The following is an 18,369-nucleotide window of genomic DNA, read 5'->3' as shown; positions in this document are numbered from 1 at the left end:
TTTTCAGAGCATGAAACAAACCTGCATTGTCCCTGCAGTAAGTTGCTAACCCTCTAGAGTTAATAACTATGGATACGTCTTAACCACCCACCGAAAAAGTTCCAGAAAGTCAGTGTCGATTCAGAAGGAATAAAATTCTTTAAGTAAGATGATTTTCTTATTTTCTTGACAGTATCAAAATATCCAAGTTGTCCTATTGCACCTTTTGAGTGAAATTCTTTAGTTTCTGTTTTACATAAGAGAGAGGATTCTAGCCATCTTTGCTGTTCAGACTCTTGCAGTAACACGCTGTCTTAGTCGTCCTTGGATTGGGAAGCAATGTGCATGGCATCAAAATGCATCCTCTATCATTAACACATAATGTACTTGTCCTATTTTTTGCTTTTCCTTTGTTTTTGTTTTTATTGGCGAAATCCTGGTTGAATATTCTGAGTACCATAATCTGACCTATATGGGAATCAAATACAGTGTGGGCATCTTCACCCCAAGTTTCTTCACATCATGTCTAAAAGATGAGAGGACCCAACCCATTTAAAAGTAAAACTGCTTCTTTTCCACTTTAGATTTGTATGTTAATAAAAACGTTAATTCTGAAAGAGTATGTATTATGTATGTGACGGAAAAGCTTTTCAACCTATATATTTTATTTTCTCCCCTGACCCCACCCCAAGACTAACACTGAAGTGATTTCACATCCCCTGGCCTGCCTCTTACCTAATTTGCCAGGATGTTCAACATGAAGGGAAATATTTAAATCCTAGACCATTTGGGGGATATTCAGTAAAGTATTTCCTTTTGGTTCAGAAATTTTGCTTTTTTCTGTTGTCAGAGTATCGATACTTGGGTAGATCTCGTAAAATAGCTGAACATGAGTATCACTTAGCATAGAGAGTTGATAATTTTCAACTTTATAAGGTTTTTTTTGTTTTGTTAAAGTGTTTTAAAAATAGAACCAAGATTTATTAGTTACTGAGTAGGTTGTTTTCAGAGTTACTGGTTTCTTTTGGGGTCAGGACAGGGCCAGAGGGACACCCCCAGTCCACTCTGCCTTCTCCCACATGTAGGCTTTCTCATTCCATCCTCTTTTTTCATTAGTTTTTTGCCTGGCGCTTTTCCTTTAGCCAAAAGATATTTCTCTGGCACTAGCTGTAATGGTTAGAGCAACTACGGATGCCAGTTATAAAAAGGAAAGGGAACCGATTTGGCTAGGGAACTGATGAGCAAATTAGATGTTGTATGTTGGTGACTTTGTTTATCCAGGTAAGTGATCACATATCTAAATCATTTGGGGACATTTCTTTTTAGGTTACCTGTTCAGAAGCCCGTGTTTTTAGTTCAGAAGAACTAAAAAACTTTAGTTTGTTTTTTTTTTCTCCTTTGAATCTAACTTCCTTTTTTAGTTTATTATTTTCTCATGAAGTAAAGGAAAAATAAGTTCACCAAATATAAAATGGACAGTGTTCAATTTAAAAACTTATTAGAGTTCAACATTACCAGTGTGATAACTTTGTCCTTTTGCCCAAATAAAGAATTTCTTTTGTTTAATGAATTTTGAACTTCTAATGAGTGGTAAAGAAAAGGGAATAGGAAATAGTATAAGAAGTTGAAAGCTTAAACAGAATGTAGATAAATACATAATAAATTAGACAAGTTATTGAAAGCTGAACGTTTGTATTACTATATAATGAATTTTTAAGTGAAATATTCAGTAAGAATTAGGTGAAATGATATGATTTTGATTAACCCTTCTGCAGGGTTAAAGTGAGAAGTTTGAAAAAGTATCTGTTTGAGCAGTTGTGTTGGCAGTGTAATCTTTGCAACTTTGAAGTAATAACATTGTCTTGACTACTCTCTCTTAAAATAGTAATTTTTTATTAATGAAATAGTGTATAGATGATACAGCTGTTTAAAATTTGGAAAGAATTTTAATCCTCATTGTAACATCAGGACCTGATTTTAGTTTTTGAGTTTTTTTTTTGAGCAGTTCTAATGATTTGTAAGGACTGATAGTTTTGAACTTTATTGTTTCTTAAGGGTCTTCCACAAAACAAGAACAAAAATGACTTATTTTAAAAATACCATAAAACTCATTTTCTCTCATAATTACCATATGAGTCCTTTGGGCTGTTTTATAAATCTAAGAAAAATTAAGGGTTTTAGTGATCTTATTTTTTTCTGTATTTTGTAACATTTTGCTATTTCATCATCCTTGGAATTGATTCATCATTCCTCATCAGTTATTCCCAACAGTGTTTAAAAAGACTAAAATAGGGGCTTCCCTGGTGGCACAGTGGTTAAGAATCCACCTGCCAACACAGGGGACACGGGTTCGAGCCCTGGTCCAGGAGGATCCCACATGCCGTGGAGCAGCTAAGCCTGTGTGCCACAGCTACTGAGCCTGCACTGTAGAGCCCACAAGCCAGAACTACTGAGCCCACGTGCCGCAACTACTGAGCCCACGGGTGCGCCTAGAGCCCGTGCTCCACAGCAAGAGAAGCTACCGCCATGAGAAGCCCAGGCACCGCAACAAAGAGTAACCCCCGCTCGCCGCAACTAGAGAAAGCCCGTGCGCAGCAATGAAGACCCAACGCAGCCAATAAATAAATTATTTATTTATTTATTTATTTTTTAAAAAAAGACTAAAATAATAAGACTAATGGAATTGCCTAGAAGGAGGCTGTAACAGCGACTGTTGCATCATCCTTTCGTTTGCTTATTGTATTGCCCAAAGAATTGCATTATCTTTCTAGAAGGTATGAAAGAATGCTACAGACAGCTTTTTTGTAGTCTGATTTTAGATTTCAGTGAACGTAATTGAAAAAATCAGAAGTTTTCACCTTAACGACAAAGAGCGGTAAAGTGACAGAGGAACACATTTCACAAATATTAGATGAATCCGAAGATGAATGCAAAGAGACAGGCAGCGTTGTAGACTCTGATGACAGTGAAATTGGTTCTGTCTCAGGTTGAGTCTTCAAATGGTGTAGCCTTGAATTTTCTCAAACTCGAGAACAATCTGTTTCTAAAGACAAGAAGGAAATGTGTCATTGGCATCCAGTTATAGTCATTCAACAGGAAGGATTTCCTAACTCAGAATTTTGTAAGAAGAATCTGGACCGCTGGTTTTACTAAACGGCCATGTGACAGTGTTCTTTCATCTTGTGTAATGTTTGTGGATCAGCATTTATGCAGTATGGTTTGTAAAGACAAATGCTGAAGGCAGAATTGTATATGAAAGTGATTGGAAGCAAGTAGACGGTGTAGAAATGAAGAGCTTAGCTGCTCCGTGGCATGTGGGATCTTCCCGGACCGGGGCTCAAACCCGTGTCCCCTGCACTGGCAGGCAGATTCTCAACCACTGCGCCACCAGGGAAGCCCTGTGATCTATTTTGAGTTAATTTTTGTATATGGTGTGGGGTAAGGGTCTAGGTTCTTTTTGTTTCATTTTGCATATTTTTCAAGCACCACTTGTTGAAAAGACTGGTCCTTTCCCTGTTAAATTACCTCGGCACCTTTGTCAAAGATGAACTGACCGAATATGCGTGGTCTATTTCTGGACTCTGCTCCATTGTTCTGTATCTCTGTCCTTTAATCAATACCACAGTGTCTTAATAATTTTATAGCTTCTTGAAATCCAGTAGTGCACGTCCTCAAGCTCTGGTCCTCTTTCTCAGAATTGTTGTGACTTTTCTAGATCTTTTTCATTTCCCTTAAATTTTGGAATCTGCCTGTCCACTTCTATAAGGAAAGCCTTCCAATCCCTTGCCTTTTCATTTGCTGAATAACAGTAGTATGTTTACCAGTATCAGTCCTTAGCAGTCCTGGAATTTTTTATCATTATTATGTTCCTTTATTTTGCAAAGTATTTAATTTGGCCTTTTATATCAGTATTTATAAGTAAGATATTTGCTTTTATATTGCTCTCCCTTTTTATGATATCTTTACCAGTTTGGGTATTCAGTGTTATGATAACTTTATAAAATGAATTATGAAAGAATCACTGTTTTCTGTTTCCCTGAAACAGTTATGTAGTAAAGCAATCAAATATTCCCTAGGAATTTGCAAAACTATTTAAGACCAATCCATCATTTTTAAAGGAGTAATTATATTTTATTATTTTCTATGATTATGGTCGGTTCAAGTTTTCTCTTGTTTTCCTGAATGGATTTCTGTTTTCTTAGGAAGTCATCTATATTATTTACTTTTTTCAAGTCTAGCATTATAGGGCTGGGCATAGTGTTCCTTTAAAGCTATTAAAATCTTTCAGATTATTTAGAAGAACTTTTAAAAAGTTCTAAATGGTTAGGGTTTCATTTTTATTACGTCAAGGAGAGTAACCTATCCTAACCCTACATTTTAAGAAAAATGTATTGAGGCTTTTTCTTTTTATTTGGGGCAATATGTAAGATCCGCTTTTGTAAGCAATTCATGGACACATGACAGGGTACTTTGGCTTATTGTTTTATTATAGTGTTCAGATCTCCTGTGTCCTTAATTTATTTTCAGTTTTCTCTTTGTGATTGATTTTCAGGGCAAGTTTATTCGGATCAACTTTGACGTAACTGGCTATATCGTTGGGGCCAACATTGAAACATGTATCCTTTTTCATAATCACATTATTCGAAATAGAGAATGATTTAGTCCTCCTATGGCCTCGTGGCAACGCTCTGTGGTACCTCTCCCATTATCCAGATGATAAAACTTTAGCCCAGAGAGATTGTGACTTGTTCACATACCTTCAACTTCAGAATATGAACTCCAAAGTGGTATTTTGTTGTTGTTTGTTTTTAACACCAGGTCATGATCTGGTCACATGGCTGGGGAAGTGGAGAGTCCCACTGAGGTGAGGGTACCTGTACATCGACCCAGGAAGTGTTTGTGTGCTGTAAGGACGTTTAGGTGAATACCGATACGTTGAAAACATCTTCAGTTACTGCTGCGTTAGCCCATTTTTTACCATCTACTTCTGATACTAGTGAGATGAGCATGTCCCATCAAAACAAACCTTACTGATGTACAGAGCTGAAGTAGTTTCAGTTAGTATTAAGCAGAATAAAACTAGAGGCAAAAAAAAGTCAAATACATAGACTAGTCTTAAGAAATGTCGCATGCGTAGAATGACCTTAAAGAATGATAGATATATAAAGAATTAATTTGATTTAAGAGATAATAAATTAGAAATGATTCTGAATGATAATGTGCCCGTTAGGAAAGATACAGGTGACAGTCCTCTGATACTTGTTAACTACTCTTTAGTGATAGAAATACACTGCTTCTATCCCTCAGGTGAGGGATAAATCAAACTTTTCCTGTTAATTCAGAACTGTGTTTTATGTCTCTAAATATGCTCAGAGCCAGAAAACACAAGAAGCACTTGAAAATGACAGGCGAATGGAGCTAGAGTTTCTTCATACCGGGGAGCATCGTTCATGTGAGTGTACTTTTCGCCGAATGTGGAGGATGTGTTTGGGATAGTCTGATTTAAAATCAGGCTGTGTGGCACCCACATAATTCACGTTGGTGGCCCCTGGGAAGGTTTACTTCAGAGGAGGCAGTCCTCTCCCAAAGCAGTGAAACTGAGACTCTGAGAGTCCAGTGTGGCTTTCAACCCAGAGACAGGCTGGGAGCATCAAGGCCCCATGGACAGAGAACCCAAGCAGGTCCCAGATGTGCGTCCTGATACCCAGGCGGAGGCGTGGTGTTGTGACGTGCAGGCGCTGAGTGGGGACTCAGAGGGGTAGGACAGGAGTTATGCACGTGAATTTTGGAGTTCAACAAAGTTTTGATTTGTACCTCTACCACTTATTAGCTGGTGGGTTTTTTTTTTTAAGTTTTTCTACATACAATGCTTCGCATTTTTATTATTTATTTGTTTATTTATTTTTGGCCGCGTTGGGTCTTCGTTGCTGCTCACAGGCTCTTTGTTGCGGTGCGCGGGCTTCTCATTGCGGTGGCTTCTCTTGCTGCGGAGCACGGGCTCTAGGCGCACGGGCTTCAGTAGTTGTGGCAGGCGGGCTCAGTAGTTGTGGCTCACGGGCTCTAGAGCACAGACTTAGTAGTTGTGGCGCATGGGCTTAGTTGCTCCGCGGTACGTGGGATCTTCCTGGACCAGGGATTGAACCTGTGTCCCCTGCGTTGGCAGGCAGACTCTTAACCACTGCTCCACCGGGGAAGTCCCAGCTGTGTTATTTTGAGTAATTTCTTTGTACCTTGGTTTTCTTATTTGTGAAGTTGTGATAGTAATTCTGATGTTAAAAGGCTTTTCCTGCCTTCAGTGTCACCCTTAACCTCCTTTGCTCAGACCTTCTGGAAAAATCTCGTGCTGTTCGTCAAGCAAAAGATGAACGTACTTTTCATATCTTTTACCAATTGTTATCTGGAGCAGGAGAACATCTGAAGTGTAAGTTACAAAGTTTTTTACTATTTTATATTCAGTTGAGTATCTTTTTTAATATTAAAAAATTTTTTTGAGAAAGAGAACAGTTTTGGGAAACAGATTTATACACATACACCAGAATTCTAGCTGGTTAAATTACGAAAATGATGTTGAACTTCCAAGCCATGGGATCAGTACTTTAAGTGGCAAGCATATGGGTGGTGTTATATTATCTTTTGTACTTTTGTTTCTTTTCTTTTAAAATAATTTTAAATTAGAAGACAAATGATGTGTTTTCATACACATTCCATTTCAAAGTTTATAAATACAAAAGTAAGAGAAAATAAATTTACTTAATAAAATTAACTGGGATAAATATGTGTATTCCTAGATTTACAACTGAATATGTGTTACGCTTCCAGTAGTACTAGAAAGAACCTGTGCGGATTTTTATTTATTTATTTTGTGAATCACAAGTTTAGGGTTGGACAGGGTAAAAAAGTAAATTCTGTTCTGGGTCAGAGTTTTGCTGGGTCAGGAGGGAGAGGAGAAGGTACACAACTTTCCAGTTTCTTCTGAGTTTCAAAGTCCACGCTGCTTCTCTAGAATTAGTATGTATATTATTTAGATATCACAACAGACATATAAAAGCCAGTAATACTCTTCTCATCTGGGGTCTAGGCTTTTGTTAACCATAGGTCATCTGTGGAAGCGTTAAACCCAGAAATCAGTTAAAGAAAGACCTGCAGAGGAAAAAAAATAATAATAATAAGCAGCAAGTAAATAGAGTAATTGACAGGGAGAGACTAAAAATTCAAGATTATCCCGTTAGGTAACGCTGAAGGGAAGGAAACCCTCAGGCTTTCAGACTGGCAGGCATTCTGAAGTAATAGTGAATCAAAAAAAAAAAAAAGACAAAACTGTTAAAAGAAGGAGATTTAAAAAGAAAAAAAGCAAGCAAGCAATACCCAGTAGAAGCTCAGTGTGATGTAAATAAGACTTAAGGGATGGGGGTGATCAGGAGAAATCCTCTGCGGCAGAGCCAGTTCCACGGAAAGCTAGGAGCACGTGATAACATCTGCTGAAGGGATGACAACCTGTTTTACTATTCTGAGTGCTCCTGAGAACGTCCTTCTGCTCTTAAGAACACGTTTCTTGAAGGAGTCGGTTGAGTTCTCTCTAACTCATGGACCCTGAAGTATAGAGTCAGTGGGAGTATCCGTTATAATACCCTGTCAGACTATTACTGTGTCAGACATCACTCTCAGAGGCAATGTACCACTAAACAGACTGACTTGGAGAAACAGTTTCAAGGCATTGTCTGGGCTCAGCATTTGCCTGGTCCATATTCTACACCTTCCATATCCAAGTCTTTATCTAAGCCCATGCAGTCTTCACATTGACCTCATGGTGTTTGCTATAAACTCCTTGCTAATATAGGAACATAGAATATGGGTTTGAAAGCTTTCCCTCAAAAGATGCCTAAAATATTTAAATCTGAAAATCAAGTTGAGTTATCTGGAAGGTTATCGTACCCCAGCTTTCTGATTTCAAATATAATATACAAACCGCTGTTCCCCAGAGCCCCTGTTTAGATGTCTGTTGTTTACATCATCGTTTTCCTTCATTGTACAGACAATGGAAAACTGTCTTATGTCTGTGTATTTAACATGAGCATATAAAGAAAGAAGAAGTACGTGGTGGTGATGGGTTGCATGTTTTTCTGCCGTGTGGGTGCAGTTGGAAGGTGGGGATGTGCTTGAGTCTGTTGCTGACTATTTATTACGTTGTATTCTGTTACGTTTTCTTTCAGCTGATTTGCTCCTTGAAGGATTTAATAACTACAGATTTCTCTCCAACGGCTATATTCCTATTCCGGGACAGCAAGACAAAGACAACTTTCAAGAGACGATGGAAGCAATGCATATAATGGGCTTCTCCCACGAAGAGATTCTGTGTATGTGTGATTTCTCTCATAAGATTCTGATGCTCAATTTTCATAAGACTTATAAATTGGGGGTAAATTACCTGAACTAGAAAATGATTGAGAAACTAATGGGAACTGCCTGTAATTTTATGAAATCCTAGGATTTGTCTTACTGAAAAATTTTGTATAGCTCATTTTTAGCACAAAATAAGTTAGAATATGTCTCTGCTACATTTTGATGCAGTATCTTAATTAATTCTTTTCTTTTTATATCAACATAAAGCAATGCTTAAAGTGGTATCTTCAGTGCTACAGTTCGGAAATATTTCTTTCAAAAAGGAGCGAAACACTGATCAAGCTTCCATGCCGGAGAATACAGGTAAATTGATGAATACTGATTTTATTTCCGTGGTCTGTTGTCGTGTTCTCCAAAAACATGTTACAACGCAAGCATAAAAGCCCTCCTGAAGTGTTTCCCATGAGACTCCACGTGCCTAGGAGTAAGGGTCACTCTGATTCCATAAAGGAGGGAAGAGAATGGGGTGCAGGGTGAGACGTGGCAGTGGAGACTCTGCCTTAGCCGTGGGGCATTAGGACTGGGGGGTGGAAGGGGGCACAGGCTGCAGAGACCACAGGGCTCACCTGAAACGGAGCTGCAGCTGCTAGGTTCTATAGCCAGTTTTCTCCTTGGCAGCAGTATAGGCCCAGGGCTGCCAACTAGAATTGATTTTTCGAAGAAAGGTGGAAACCTAGATTTTAATATGAAATCTTCAAGCTTTTAAATATCGAAAATGGATTGAAATTCGCACTGGTCGAGGACAGAAGTTTGTGAATCATAAAATGTGTTTGCAAGCCTTGTGGGGTCTGCTTCTGAAGGTCTGGAGACAAAAAGAAAACGGAGGAATCAGTGTACTGACTCCAATGCTTGATCACCCGGGGACGTTATCCTGCCTCACAGGATCCACCGTGGCCAGTGAAGGCTGACATGCATCACAGTCTCTGCCCTGGAAATCGGCCTTCTTTGTTGTAACCAATATTAATTTAATTCTGTGTAACCCTTTTAAGGGACCTGTCCGTCTCCTGATACCTCATCACCACCATTTCCTGACAAAGCCCCTGCACCTCATCCTAAATCTTTAGATTTCCAGGATCATGAACTATATCATTCAGTCAAAGTATTTTGATTGACATTTGGGCCAGCTTCTTCCATATAGCTTTCACGTGGTTAAGTAAGACTTAAAATCGAGCAGTTTAAGATTTAGAACAAGAAATGTATTAGTGTAACTTGGCTTGGAGATCTTGACCTAGAGGTAGAAGAGAATCAGGTCACCCATCTGAAAGTCAAGGCAGCCAAGTGTGTTTCTACTTTTTAAAATATAATGTGATAGGTTTTCTACTTGTTATTTTTTTTAACCTTTAAAAAATATTTATTTATTTATTTGACTGCGTTGGGTCTTCATTGCTGCACACAGGCTTTCTCTAGTTGCAGCGAGTGGGGGCTGCTCTTCATTGTGGTGTGCGGGCTTCTCCTTGCAGTGGCTTCTCTTGTGGAGCACGGGCTCTAGGCGCACAGGCTTCAGTAGTTGTGGCACGTGGGCTCAGTAGTTGTGGCTCGCGGGCTCTAGAGTGCAGTCTCCGTAGTTGTGGCACACAGGCTTAGTTGCTCCGCAGCATGTGGGATCTTTCTGGACCAGGGCGCGAACCCGTGTCCCCCGCGTTGGCAGGCAGATTCTTAACCAATGCGCCACCAGGGAAGTCCTCTACTTGTTATTTTAAGATAACTTTTAGCTTATAATGGTTGATTTTGTTTTCCTTGTTTTTTTTTAATGCCCTTGATTTGTTACTTTCTCATACGATTTTATAGACTATGGCATTTGAAAATTTCCCTGAAAATCTGGAAATGTCTCATGATGGCAAGGCTTTCCCTCTCTTTGTTTTTTCTCTATTCTTTTCCTTCTTTCTTTTCTTCCTTTCTTCTTTCCTTTATCTCTTTCTAACTTTATTTTTCTTTCTTTCCATCCTTCCCTCCTTTTTCCTTTTTTCCTGCTTCTTTTACAGAACAACTGTTTTTTTAAAAAAAAAAAAACAACTAAAATGGCTCCAGTGTCATTGCTTCATTGCTGTTCACTACATCACCAGTAATGAAAGTAAAATAAATCTCTTTCTAATTGTATGAGAAGCTTTAAAAAATTACAACTCTATAAATAATTTTTCTCAAATTATTACCTATATCAGGTAGTGGTGGTTAATTAACACTTGCTGTGTTGCAGTGTGTAAGAGTTTGTACTTTTTAATTACAGTAAAATTTAAACATGTAATAGGAGAGAGAAGAGTGTAAAGAACTCCCCACATTCTCGTCACCCGCCGTAGACAGTCACCAACTCACAGCCTGTTGTGTTTCATTCATACCACCTCTCACTTCCCTTTTTCTGGATTATTTCAAAGCAAATCCCAGATATTTCATTTGTAAATATTTCAGTCTGATGCTTGACTCAGGGTCAAAAAATAAGGGCCTGAAATGAGCATATACACTTGGACTTCTTTTAGTATTGGTGATATTTCTTTCTCTTACAGAGTTTTTCAGGTTATCGATATTTAAAAATTTTTTAATTGTGATAAAATTACACATAGCAAAATTTATTTTGACCATTTTTAAAGTGTACAGTTCAGTAATGTATTTTCGCATCATTATGTGATCAGTCTCCAGAATTCATCTTGCAAACTTAAACTCTAAAACAACTCCCCATTTCCCCCTCCCCCAGCCCCTGGCAACCACCATTCTAGTTTGTTTCTATGAATTTGACTAGTCTAGGCATCTCATAGAAGTGGAATCATTCAGTATTTGTCTTTTGTGACTGGCGTATTTCATAGGGTTATTAATATGTTATTATACATTAATTTCCCATGGCATGTTTACATGTTGGTACCAAAGTGGCATTTCTTATAAAAGACTTATTCTCTACTATTGTCTATAGTACTAAAAGTAAAATTATCTTTATTAAACATACGAATCTCTACAGCGCATTCCTCCTTATCCACTCCCCGCCCCATGAATAAGGTAAATATAGCAAATGGCTGTTAACCAGTAGTACCAGAGCACCACAAATTCAAAAGAAAAAAATACATTTAATCACAGAAATTTATCACAAACATAATAACGAACCAAAAGGAAGAGCACGTTTTGATTATTGGGCTTTGGCTATAAGGCACTTTGAAACCAGATAGAATCTGAAAAAAACAATCACAGACAGACCAAGCGAGAGCTGGGAAATTAGGGTCCTTATTGCTGCTTCAAAAACAAAAGGGGAAACCAGAAAAAGACTGCCAGATCTAACCACCTATCTGCAGGAGAACAGAGGCCGGAGGCACATGTTAAATGACCACAGGGTGCAATCAGGGTGAATGGTTCCGTTGCCGGTGATGCTGAAACATTTACGTGCGCCTCCCTGGAGTGGCCTTCAGAGCAATATTGGCAAATCACTACCTTTTAGATTGAGTATGACTCTTTTAAAAAAGCATAAATGGCAAATAAGAGGGTAATAAGGCTTAGAAGTAGAAAATGTGATGCAGTTGTAAGGGAACTTGTTTTCCTGGTAGAGGAAAGTAAGCCAAGGTATAACCACACTCTAAAGTCCGTTTTTTCACTGCTAAAATGATGTTTATTGTGATAAAGCAAGAGAGTGTAGGCAATTTCCTTTTGCTGCTTTGTATTTTTCAACTTCCCATTCAATACGTGCACACAAGCACACATATGTAGGTTAACTAAAGGGAGGCAGGACGTAGGGGTTGAGGAGGGCAGCTGGTAAAAGCTGGCGATAAGAGTCACAAACCAGAGGAAGTGCTCGCTGAGGCACGGCCTGCCCTGCCCACCCAGGGTGCTGCTAGGTTGCCAACGGTTCACCTGGATCACAGGGGGGTAGGATGCAGTGCGTCTTTGTTTGTTTTTTGTTTGTTTGTTTTTGCGGTATGCGGGCCTCTCACTGTTGTGGCCTCTCCCGTTGCGGAGCACAGGCGCCGGACGCGCAGGCTCAGCGACCATGGCTCACGGGCCCAGTTGCTCCGCGGCATGTGGGATCTTCCCGGACCGGGGCACGAACCCGCGTCCCCTGCACCGGCAGGCGGACTCTCAACCACTGCGCCACCAGGGAAGCCCGCAGTGCGCTTTTGAGAAGGAACTTGGTTATGCTTCTAACGTGATTTAAAATGTACTTACCCTTATAGAATTTTATTGTTATTTTAACACTTAATCAGACATTTATTGTAATAATTGGAACACTTGTTGGACCTTAGTGACATTAGACAGTGAACTTCTGCTGAGGTGGGTGCCCTAATGCTGGTGAGAATCAACAGTAACAAAATTAGCGGCTTTTTATGTGAGCCGAGGAATCAAATAATTTTAATAACCTTTAGGTTTCTTGCCTACTAAACTATTATTAGGATCGCTATATGGGCATGATTAGTTGTCTTGGTAACATGATGATTTAAACTATTTTAAACACTGTTTTTCTCATTCTGTGCATTATCCATGGGTTCTAAGACTTAGTAACTTGCATTAAGTTACCCAGAGTAAGTAATTGCTGACTAATCTTCTCTTATGTAGCCTAAGGATGAGTATTATTAATTTGAAAGGATGAAGGTAGTTCTCATCAGACCTAAAACTTGCCCAACCTTATGCCTTGTATTTAATTTCTTAATACAATTTGATAACTACTCAGGTGTTTCCAGTGTTGACTGAATATATGGTGACTAGATCGTAAGTAGAAGCCTAGTATTTAGGAGACCTTTTACCCTCTAGTTGCCCAGAAACTCTGCCATCTTCTGGGCATGAATGTGATGGAGTTCACTCGGGCTATTCTCACCCCCCGGATCAAGGTCGGCCGAGACTACGTGCAGAAAGCGCAGACCAAAGAACAAGTAAGTTTAACGTCAGTTGCTGTCACACGTTTGTTTGAATGATAACCGTGGCCGTTAGACCTTCTGATGGGCACGTAACAAACCGAATCAACAGAAGCTCTATTGTATGGATGTTTCTTGGTACTAATTGAGTACTTTCTCTCAGAACATTTTTAGAGGTGACTTGTAAAAAAGGAAATCTGAAATATCACCGTGAGTTTTCCCCAGGTAGATGGATCATACATGTTCCCCAGGACGTGTACCTCGGGGTCCCGCCCAACAGGGGGGGTGCCCTGCTTGCTCCCTTGTCCCTGTTGGGGGGAGGGGAGACAGCGCCAAGAATGCAGGCGTCGGATTCACCCGTTTCCTGGTGGACTCTGGGGAGATGCGCCGCCTAGAACCCCAGGGGCAGAGGGAAGAGTTTATTTTTACTGGGCATCTCCACCCATTTCCTCCATTGATTATCTCCAGTGTACGTTTAATTGTACTAATACCCTCTGTTGATGTATAAAATTCAGAGAGGATTAAGCAGTAAGTGCTCTTTTACATCATGAAACTGCCTCCATCAAACAGCTGTTAGTGTTTTGTTGAGATTGTTTCCGGAATAAAAGGTTGATGTTGTCTAATTACAGGCAGATTTTGCAGTAGAAGCTTTGGCAAAAGCTACGTACGAGCGGCTCTTCCGCTGGCTTGTGCACCGCATCAATAAAGCTCTGGACAGGACCAAACGGCAAGGGGCGTCTTTCATTGGAATCCTGGATATCGCTGGATTTGAGATTTTTGAGGTATATCTTTCCCCCTCCTGCTTTTCCTTCCTTCTGTTTACCCTTTTCACCAATAACACTTAAGGCTCCCTCTGTACCAGCTGCAGTGCCAGCCACCAGGGATATGATGGTAGATAAGTAGGTACAGTCCCTGCCATTCCATTGATAGTAGAGAGTCAAACATGGAGTGACAGAAACCCAAAATTCTCAGAATTTTGGATAATGAAGTGAGGGGGGGGGGGGCTGTGATAGAAGGAACTGGCGGGGGGGGGGGGCCCACTGTGGAAGATGTGTCTGCAGCAGTGAGAGTGGAGCACGAGGAGCCCCCGGCCTCAGGAAGAAGCCCCAGCATAATGAGAGTAGGTCCAGTGGTCCTGTATGGGAGAGAATTTGTCAGATGTGAGAAACTGCTAGAAAGCCAGTGGGACTAGAGGTAGCTGACCAGAGGGGCAGAGGAGCTGGAGACATGGAGTGGGAGATGGAAAAGCAGAAGCAGGGAGCCAGTGGAGGATGGCGTTGCCGTAGCCTGGCGGCCAGATGACACTGGCTTGAGCGGGAGTCAGGAGCAGCTGTGTGAGATCAAGAGATGAGGGAACATAGTGGACTCTGTTCTGAAGATACACCCACAGGATTTGGTGGTGCATCTCAATATATTTCACTACTAGTCTGACTAGATTTCTCCAGACACTCACCATCAATCCATCAAAGGTTTGGAGTCACATACCTGCTGTGGTTTTGCTAAACACTGATAAAATTTTGGTCTCCTAAAAATGTGTATCTTTATCTCTCCTTTGATAGACACTGTATAGCAAGGCACAAATACTGAATTAAATACTTCTTGGGGTCACTGTGCTGCTTTGACCAGTTGGATACTGAATTGTCCTATTTTAAAATGAACCCCTTTGGACTATATAAGTCTGTCCTCATAAAATTTGAACTGTTACTGGTATAAGCAGTTTTATCCCCCAAACTGCCACTGACACTATAAAAGATTGCTTTAATATGTTTTTTGTTTTTTAATTTATTTATTTTTGGCTGCGTCGGTTCTTCGTTGCTGTGCGCCGGCTTTCTTTAGTTGCGGCGAGCGGGGGCCCCTCTTTGTTGTGGTGCACAGGCTTCCCATTGCGGTGGCTTCTCTTGTTGTGGAGCACGGGCTCTAGGTGAGCGGGCTTCAGTAGTTGTGGCTCGAGGGCTCTAGAGCTCAGGCTCAGTAGTTGTGGCGCACGGGCTTAGTTGCTCCGCGGCATGTGGGATCTTCCCGGACCGGGGCCCGAACCCGTGTCCCCTGCCTTGGCGGGCAGATTCTTAACCACTGCACCACCAGGGAAGCCCCAAGATTGCTTTAATATGTATTGATTTGTGAATAACTGAAAAACCATGAAAGGTGGCTGCGTGCAAATTGCATGTTGCCTTCCTGTGTATAAACAATCAGAAGATACAGTGAAAGAAAAGACCCCCACTTCCAGCTGCCAACAAGAACAGATGAAATACCTAAGAAGAAATGGGAAAGATTTAGTTGACAACTTTACAGGGCAACTGTGAAAAAATGAAAGACTTAAAGAAATGTAAAAATATAGCTTGTTCTTGGATGAGAAAATTCAGCGTTGTAAAGGTGTAAATCTTCCCCAAATTCATCTTTTTTTTTTAAAATATGTTTTTAACATCAAGAAAGAAGAGCATAGATTTTATCTTATTTATTTATCTATTTATTTTTGGCTGCATTGGGTCTTTGTTGCTGTGCTTGGGCTTTCTCTAGTTGCAGTGAGCAGGGGCTACTTACTCTTCATTGTGGTGCACAGGCTTCTCATTGCGGTGGCTTCTCCTGTTGTGGAGCACGGACTCTAGGCACACGGGCTTCAGTAGTTGTGGCGCATGGGCTCAGTAGTTATGGTGCATGGGCTCAGTAGTTGTGGCACATGGGCTTAGTTGCTCTGCGGCATGTGGGATCTTCCCAGACCAGGGCTTGAACCCGTATCCCCTGCATTGGCAGGCCGATTCTTAACCACTCTGCCACCAGGGAAGTCCCCCAAATTTATCTTTAAAGTGAACATACTTGTTTAAAACCTGTTTCAAGGGGTAGAGGAGGACTAGGCAACCTGCTTCTAAAACTAATTTGAAAAATAAGTTAATTAAAGTATAGATAGTAAAATTCTGAAAAAGAAATGAAAAGAGGATATTAAGAGATAAAAAATTATAAAGCTGTATGGTTTTGACATACGAATATACACAGACAGTAAAAAAAAAAAAAAGAAAATGTTTTAGATGCTAAAAATGCAGGATTGTTTAGTGAGTGTTATTTGTCACGGAAAAGAATGGAAAATGTCCACTGTTAGTAGGAGATTGGTTTGATTAATTACGATATATATTCATGCAATAGAGAACTATGCACCCATTATAAAGAATGAGGCGGCATTATATTACAGATTCCAAGATGCGTTGTTAAGTTTTTTTAAAAATCAGGGTAACACACATTTATGAGCGCACAGACTGTTTCTGGAAGGATCTCAAGAAATAGGTGACAGTGGTTGCTTACGGAGAGCAAGTGGGTGACTGGAGTGAGACTTCTCAGCGCAGCTCTCTGTACATTTTAAATTTTATACCATGTGTTACCGATTTAAAAATCGATTATTTTAAAATACAGTTGGTAGCTTAAATATGAAGACAAGTAGAAATCCATTAACGAAAAATACCATCACATGTAGTAGCTCAGGCTAAATAGAGCACTAAGATCTCATGATCTTAACCATTCACATAAACGTAACCACGCACCATTGGGCGGTCTGCAGGTGTTGATGTGGGTCACTAGAAATACGGTGTTGAACACGGCAGACTCTGCCCTGGCCCCCCTAGCGTGACCTCGTTCTAAGACGCTGAGTGTGACACCTCCCAGGGAAGATTGGAATGGCTTTTTCAGGCTATAAATCTATTATTTGGGGCTTGATTAAACCTTCCCTAATTACAGATCACTTTATAATGAAAGAGGTTGTTTATGGGCCCATGGTACTTGTGTGGGCAGCATGGAAGCAGAAGAAAAGGCTGAGTACTTCTCATATAAGGCGACTGCTTTAAGAAAGTTATCCCTATTACTTCATCCATCCATGTTTCATCCCATCAGCAGCACAATAGAGAAGTGGGCAGATTTCACAGAGAGGGAAAAAGAAATGTCTGTAACAGATGAAAAGGTTATTATTTGTTTCTACTGTTGTTTTCCTTAACTCACTCTGGAGCCAGTGGCCTAAGTAAGGAGCAGAGGGGGCCGCAGCCCATCTGTCCTCTGGACCCTCAAAGCTCACGGAGACGCGCTTGCCCCCTTGGCCTCTGGCCTTCCCAGGTCTCTTTGTTTCTCTTCTTTTTCTCACTTCCTTTCTCGTTTATTCATTTCTCTTCATTAACCATTCGCTAATCAAAATGGTTTCATTTGTAGATACTCAGCACGCTACGTTTGTCGTTTTCTCCTTTTAGCTTCGCAGTAATGTGGGGTGTGTGTGTGTGTGTGTGTGTGTGTGTGTGTGTGTGTAGAGAGACTCCCCTCGGTTTAGTCACTGTCATCTGACGGACTCAGTAGGGTAGTCAAGACCTGAGGATTGACTTTGAGAACCAGCTGACTTGTTACCCCTCCCCCATCCCCGCCCCGCGTTGGGAACATGGCTCTCCTGCGCCCGCAGCTGAACTCGTTCGAGCAGCTGTGCATCAACTACACCAACGAGAAGCTGCAGCAGCTCTTCAACCACACGATGTTCGTGCTGGAGCAGGAGGAGTACCAGCGCGAGGGCATCGAGTGGAGCTTCATCGACTTCGGCCTCGACCTGCAGCCGTGCATCGACCTCATCGAGAGGCCCGTAAGACCCCCTCCCCGCCCCCCGGCTCTCCGCTCCTGCGCACGCGGTGCCTTGAGCTTTCTCTCGCCATCAGCTGAGACGGGAATTATCCTGTCTCATGGGTGCTAAGATAATTTTCTAGTCTACACGGCCGTGTCCCGTCCTCGCGTGGGGCCGTGCGCTGGCCGACGTGGGCCTTCGCTGCCCGCAGGCGCCGCGGTGGTGGCGGCAGCCGCCTTGACTCCAGCGCTCGGCACGTGTCGGGGGTGTGGGGCTCTCCTGGGCACACGTCCGAGGCGGTAAAGGGGCACCGTGTCTAGCTGGGAATAAGACAGGTCTTGCACATCCATTTTGGGGGGTACCTAAAGCTTATCCTCATAAGTACAAAGATGCTTTTTTAGAAGGTTTTTCAAAACCTTGTAAGAGTTTATAATCATAGGGAATTTAACTATAGCATGTAGAACGATGTGGCGTCATGACTCCATCGTGGGTCCTTTCAAAATGGAGAGTGAGGACAACTTTTTCCAGAAGAAAAATACCTAAAACGACTCTGTCGGGGCACCTGCCTGTCCCGGGCGTCTGCCCTCATCT

General features: G+C 41.1%; 1 protein-coding gene across 8 annotated transcripts in view; it reads left to right on the top strand.

Moving 5' to 3' along the window:
* Nucleotides 1-18,369, top strand: part of MYH10 (myosin heavy chain 10) — a 133,863-nt gene that overhangs the window by 65,483 nt on the left and 50,011 nt on the right. For all 8 annotated transcript variants that reach the window (XM_065897915.1, XM_065897916.1, XM_065897917.1 and 5 more), the window contains 7 exons: nt 4,532-4,595; nt 6,302-6,400; nt 8,190-8,333; nt 8,587-8,682; nt 13,099-13,217; nt 13,829-13,981; nt 17,626-17,799. In XM_065897915.1, the coding sequence (XP_065753987.1) occupies nt 4,532-4,595; nt 6,302-6,400; nt 8,190-8,333; nt 8,587-8,682; nt 13,099-13,217; nt 13,829-13,981; nt 17,626-17,799 (849 nt within the window). The remainder of the gene's footprint in view (nt 1-4,531; nt 4,596-6,301; nt 6,401-8,189; nt 8,334-8,586; nt 8,683-13,098; nt 13,218-13,828; nt 13,982-17,625; nt 17,800-18,369) is intronic.

This window comes from Phocoena phocoena, chromosome 19 (genome assembly GCF_963924675.1).
Source record: "Phocoena phocoena chromosome 19, mPhoPho1.1, whole genome shotgun sequence".
Taxonomy (NCBI): domain Eukaryota; kingdom Metazoa; phylum Chordata; class Mammalia; order Artiodactyla; family Phocoenidae; genus Phocoena; species Phocoena phocoena.
This window is presented reverse-complemented; position numbering and strand designations above follow the sequence as displayed.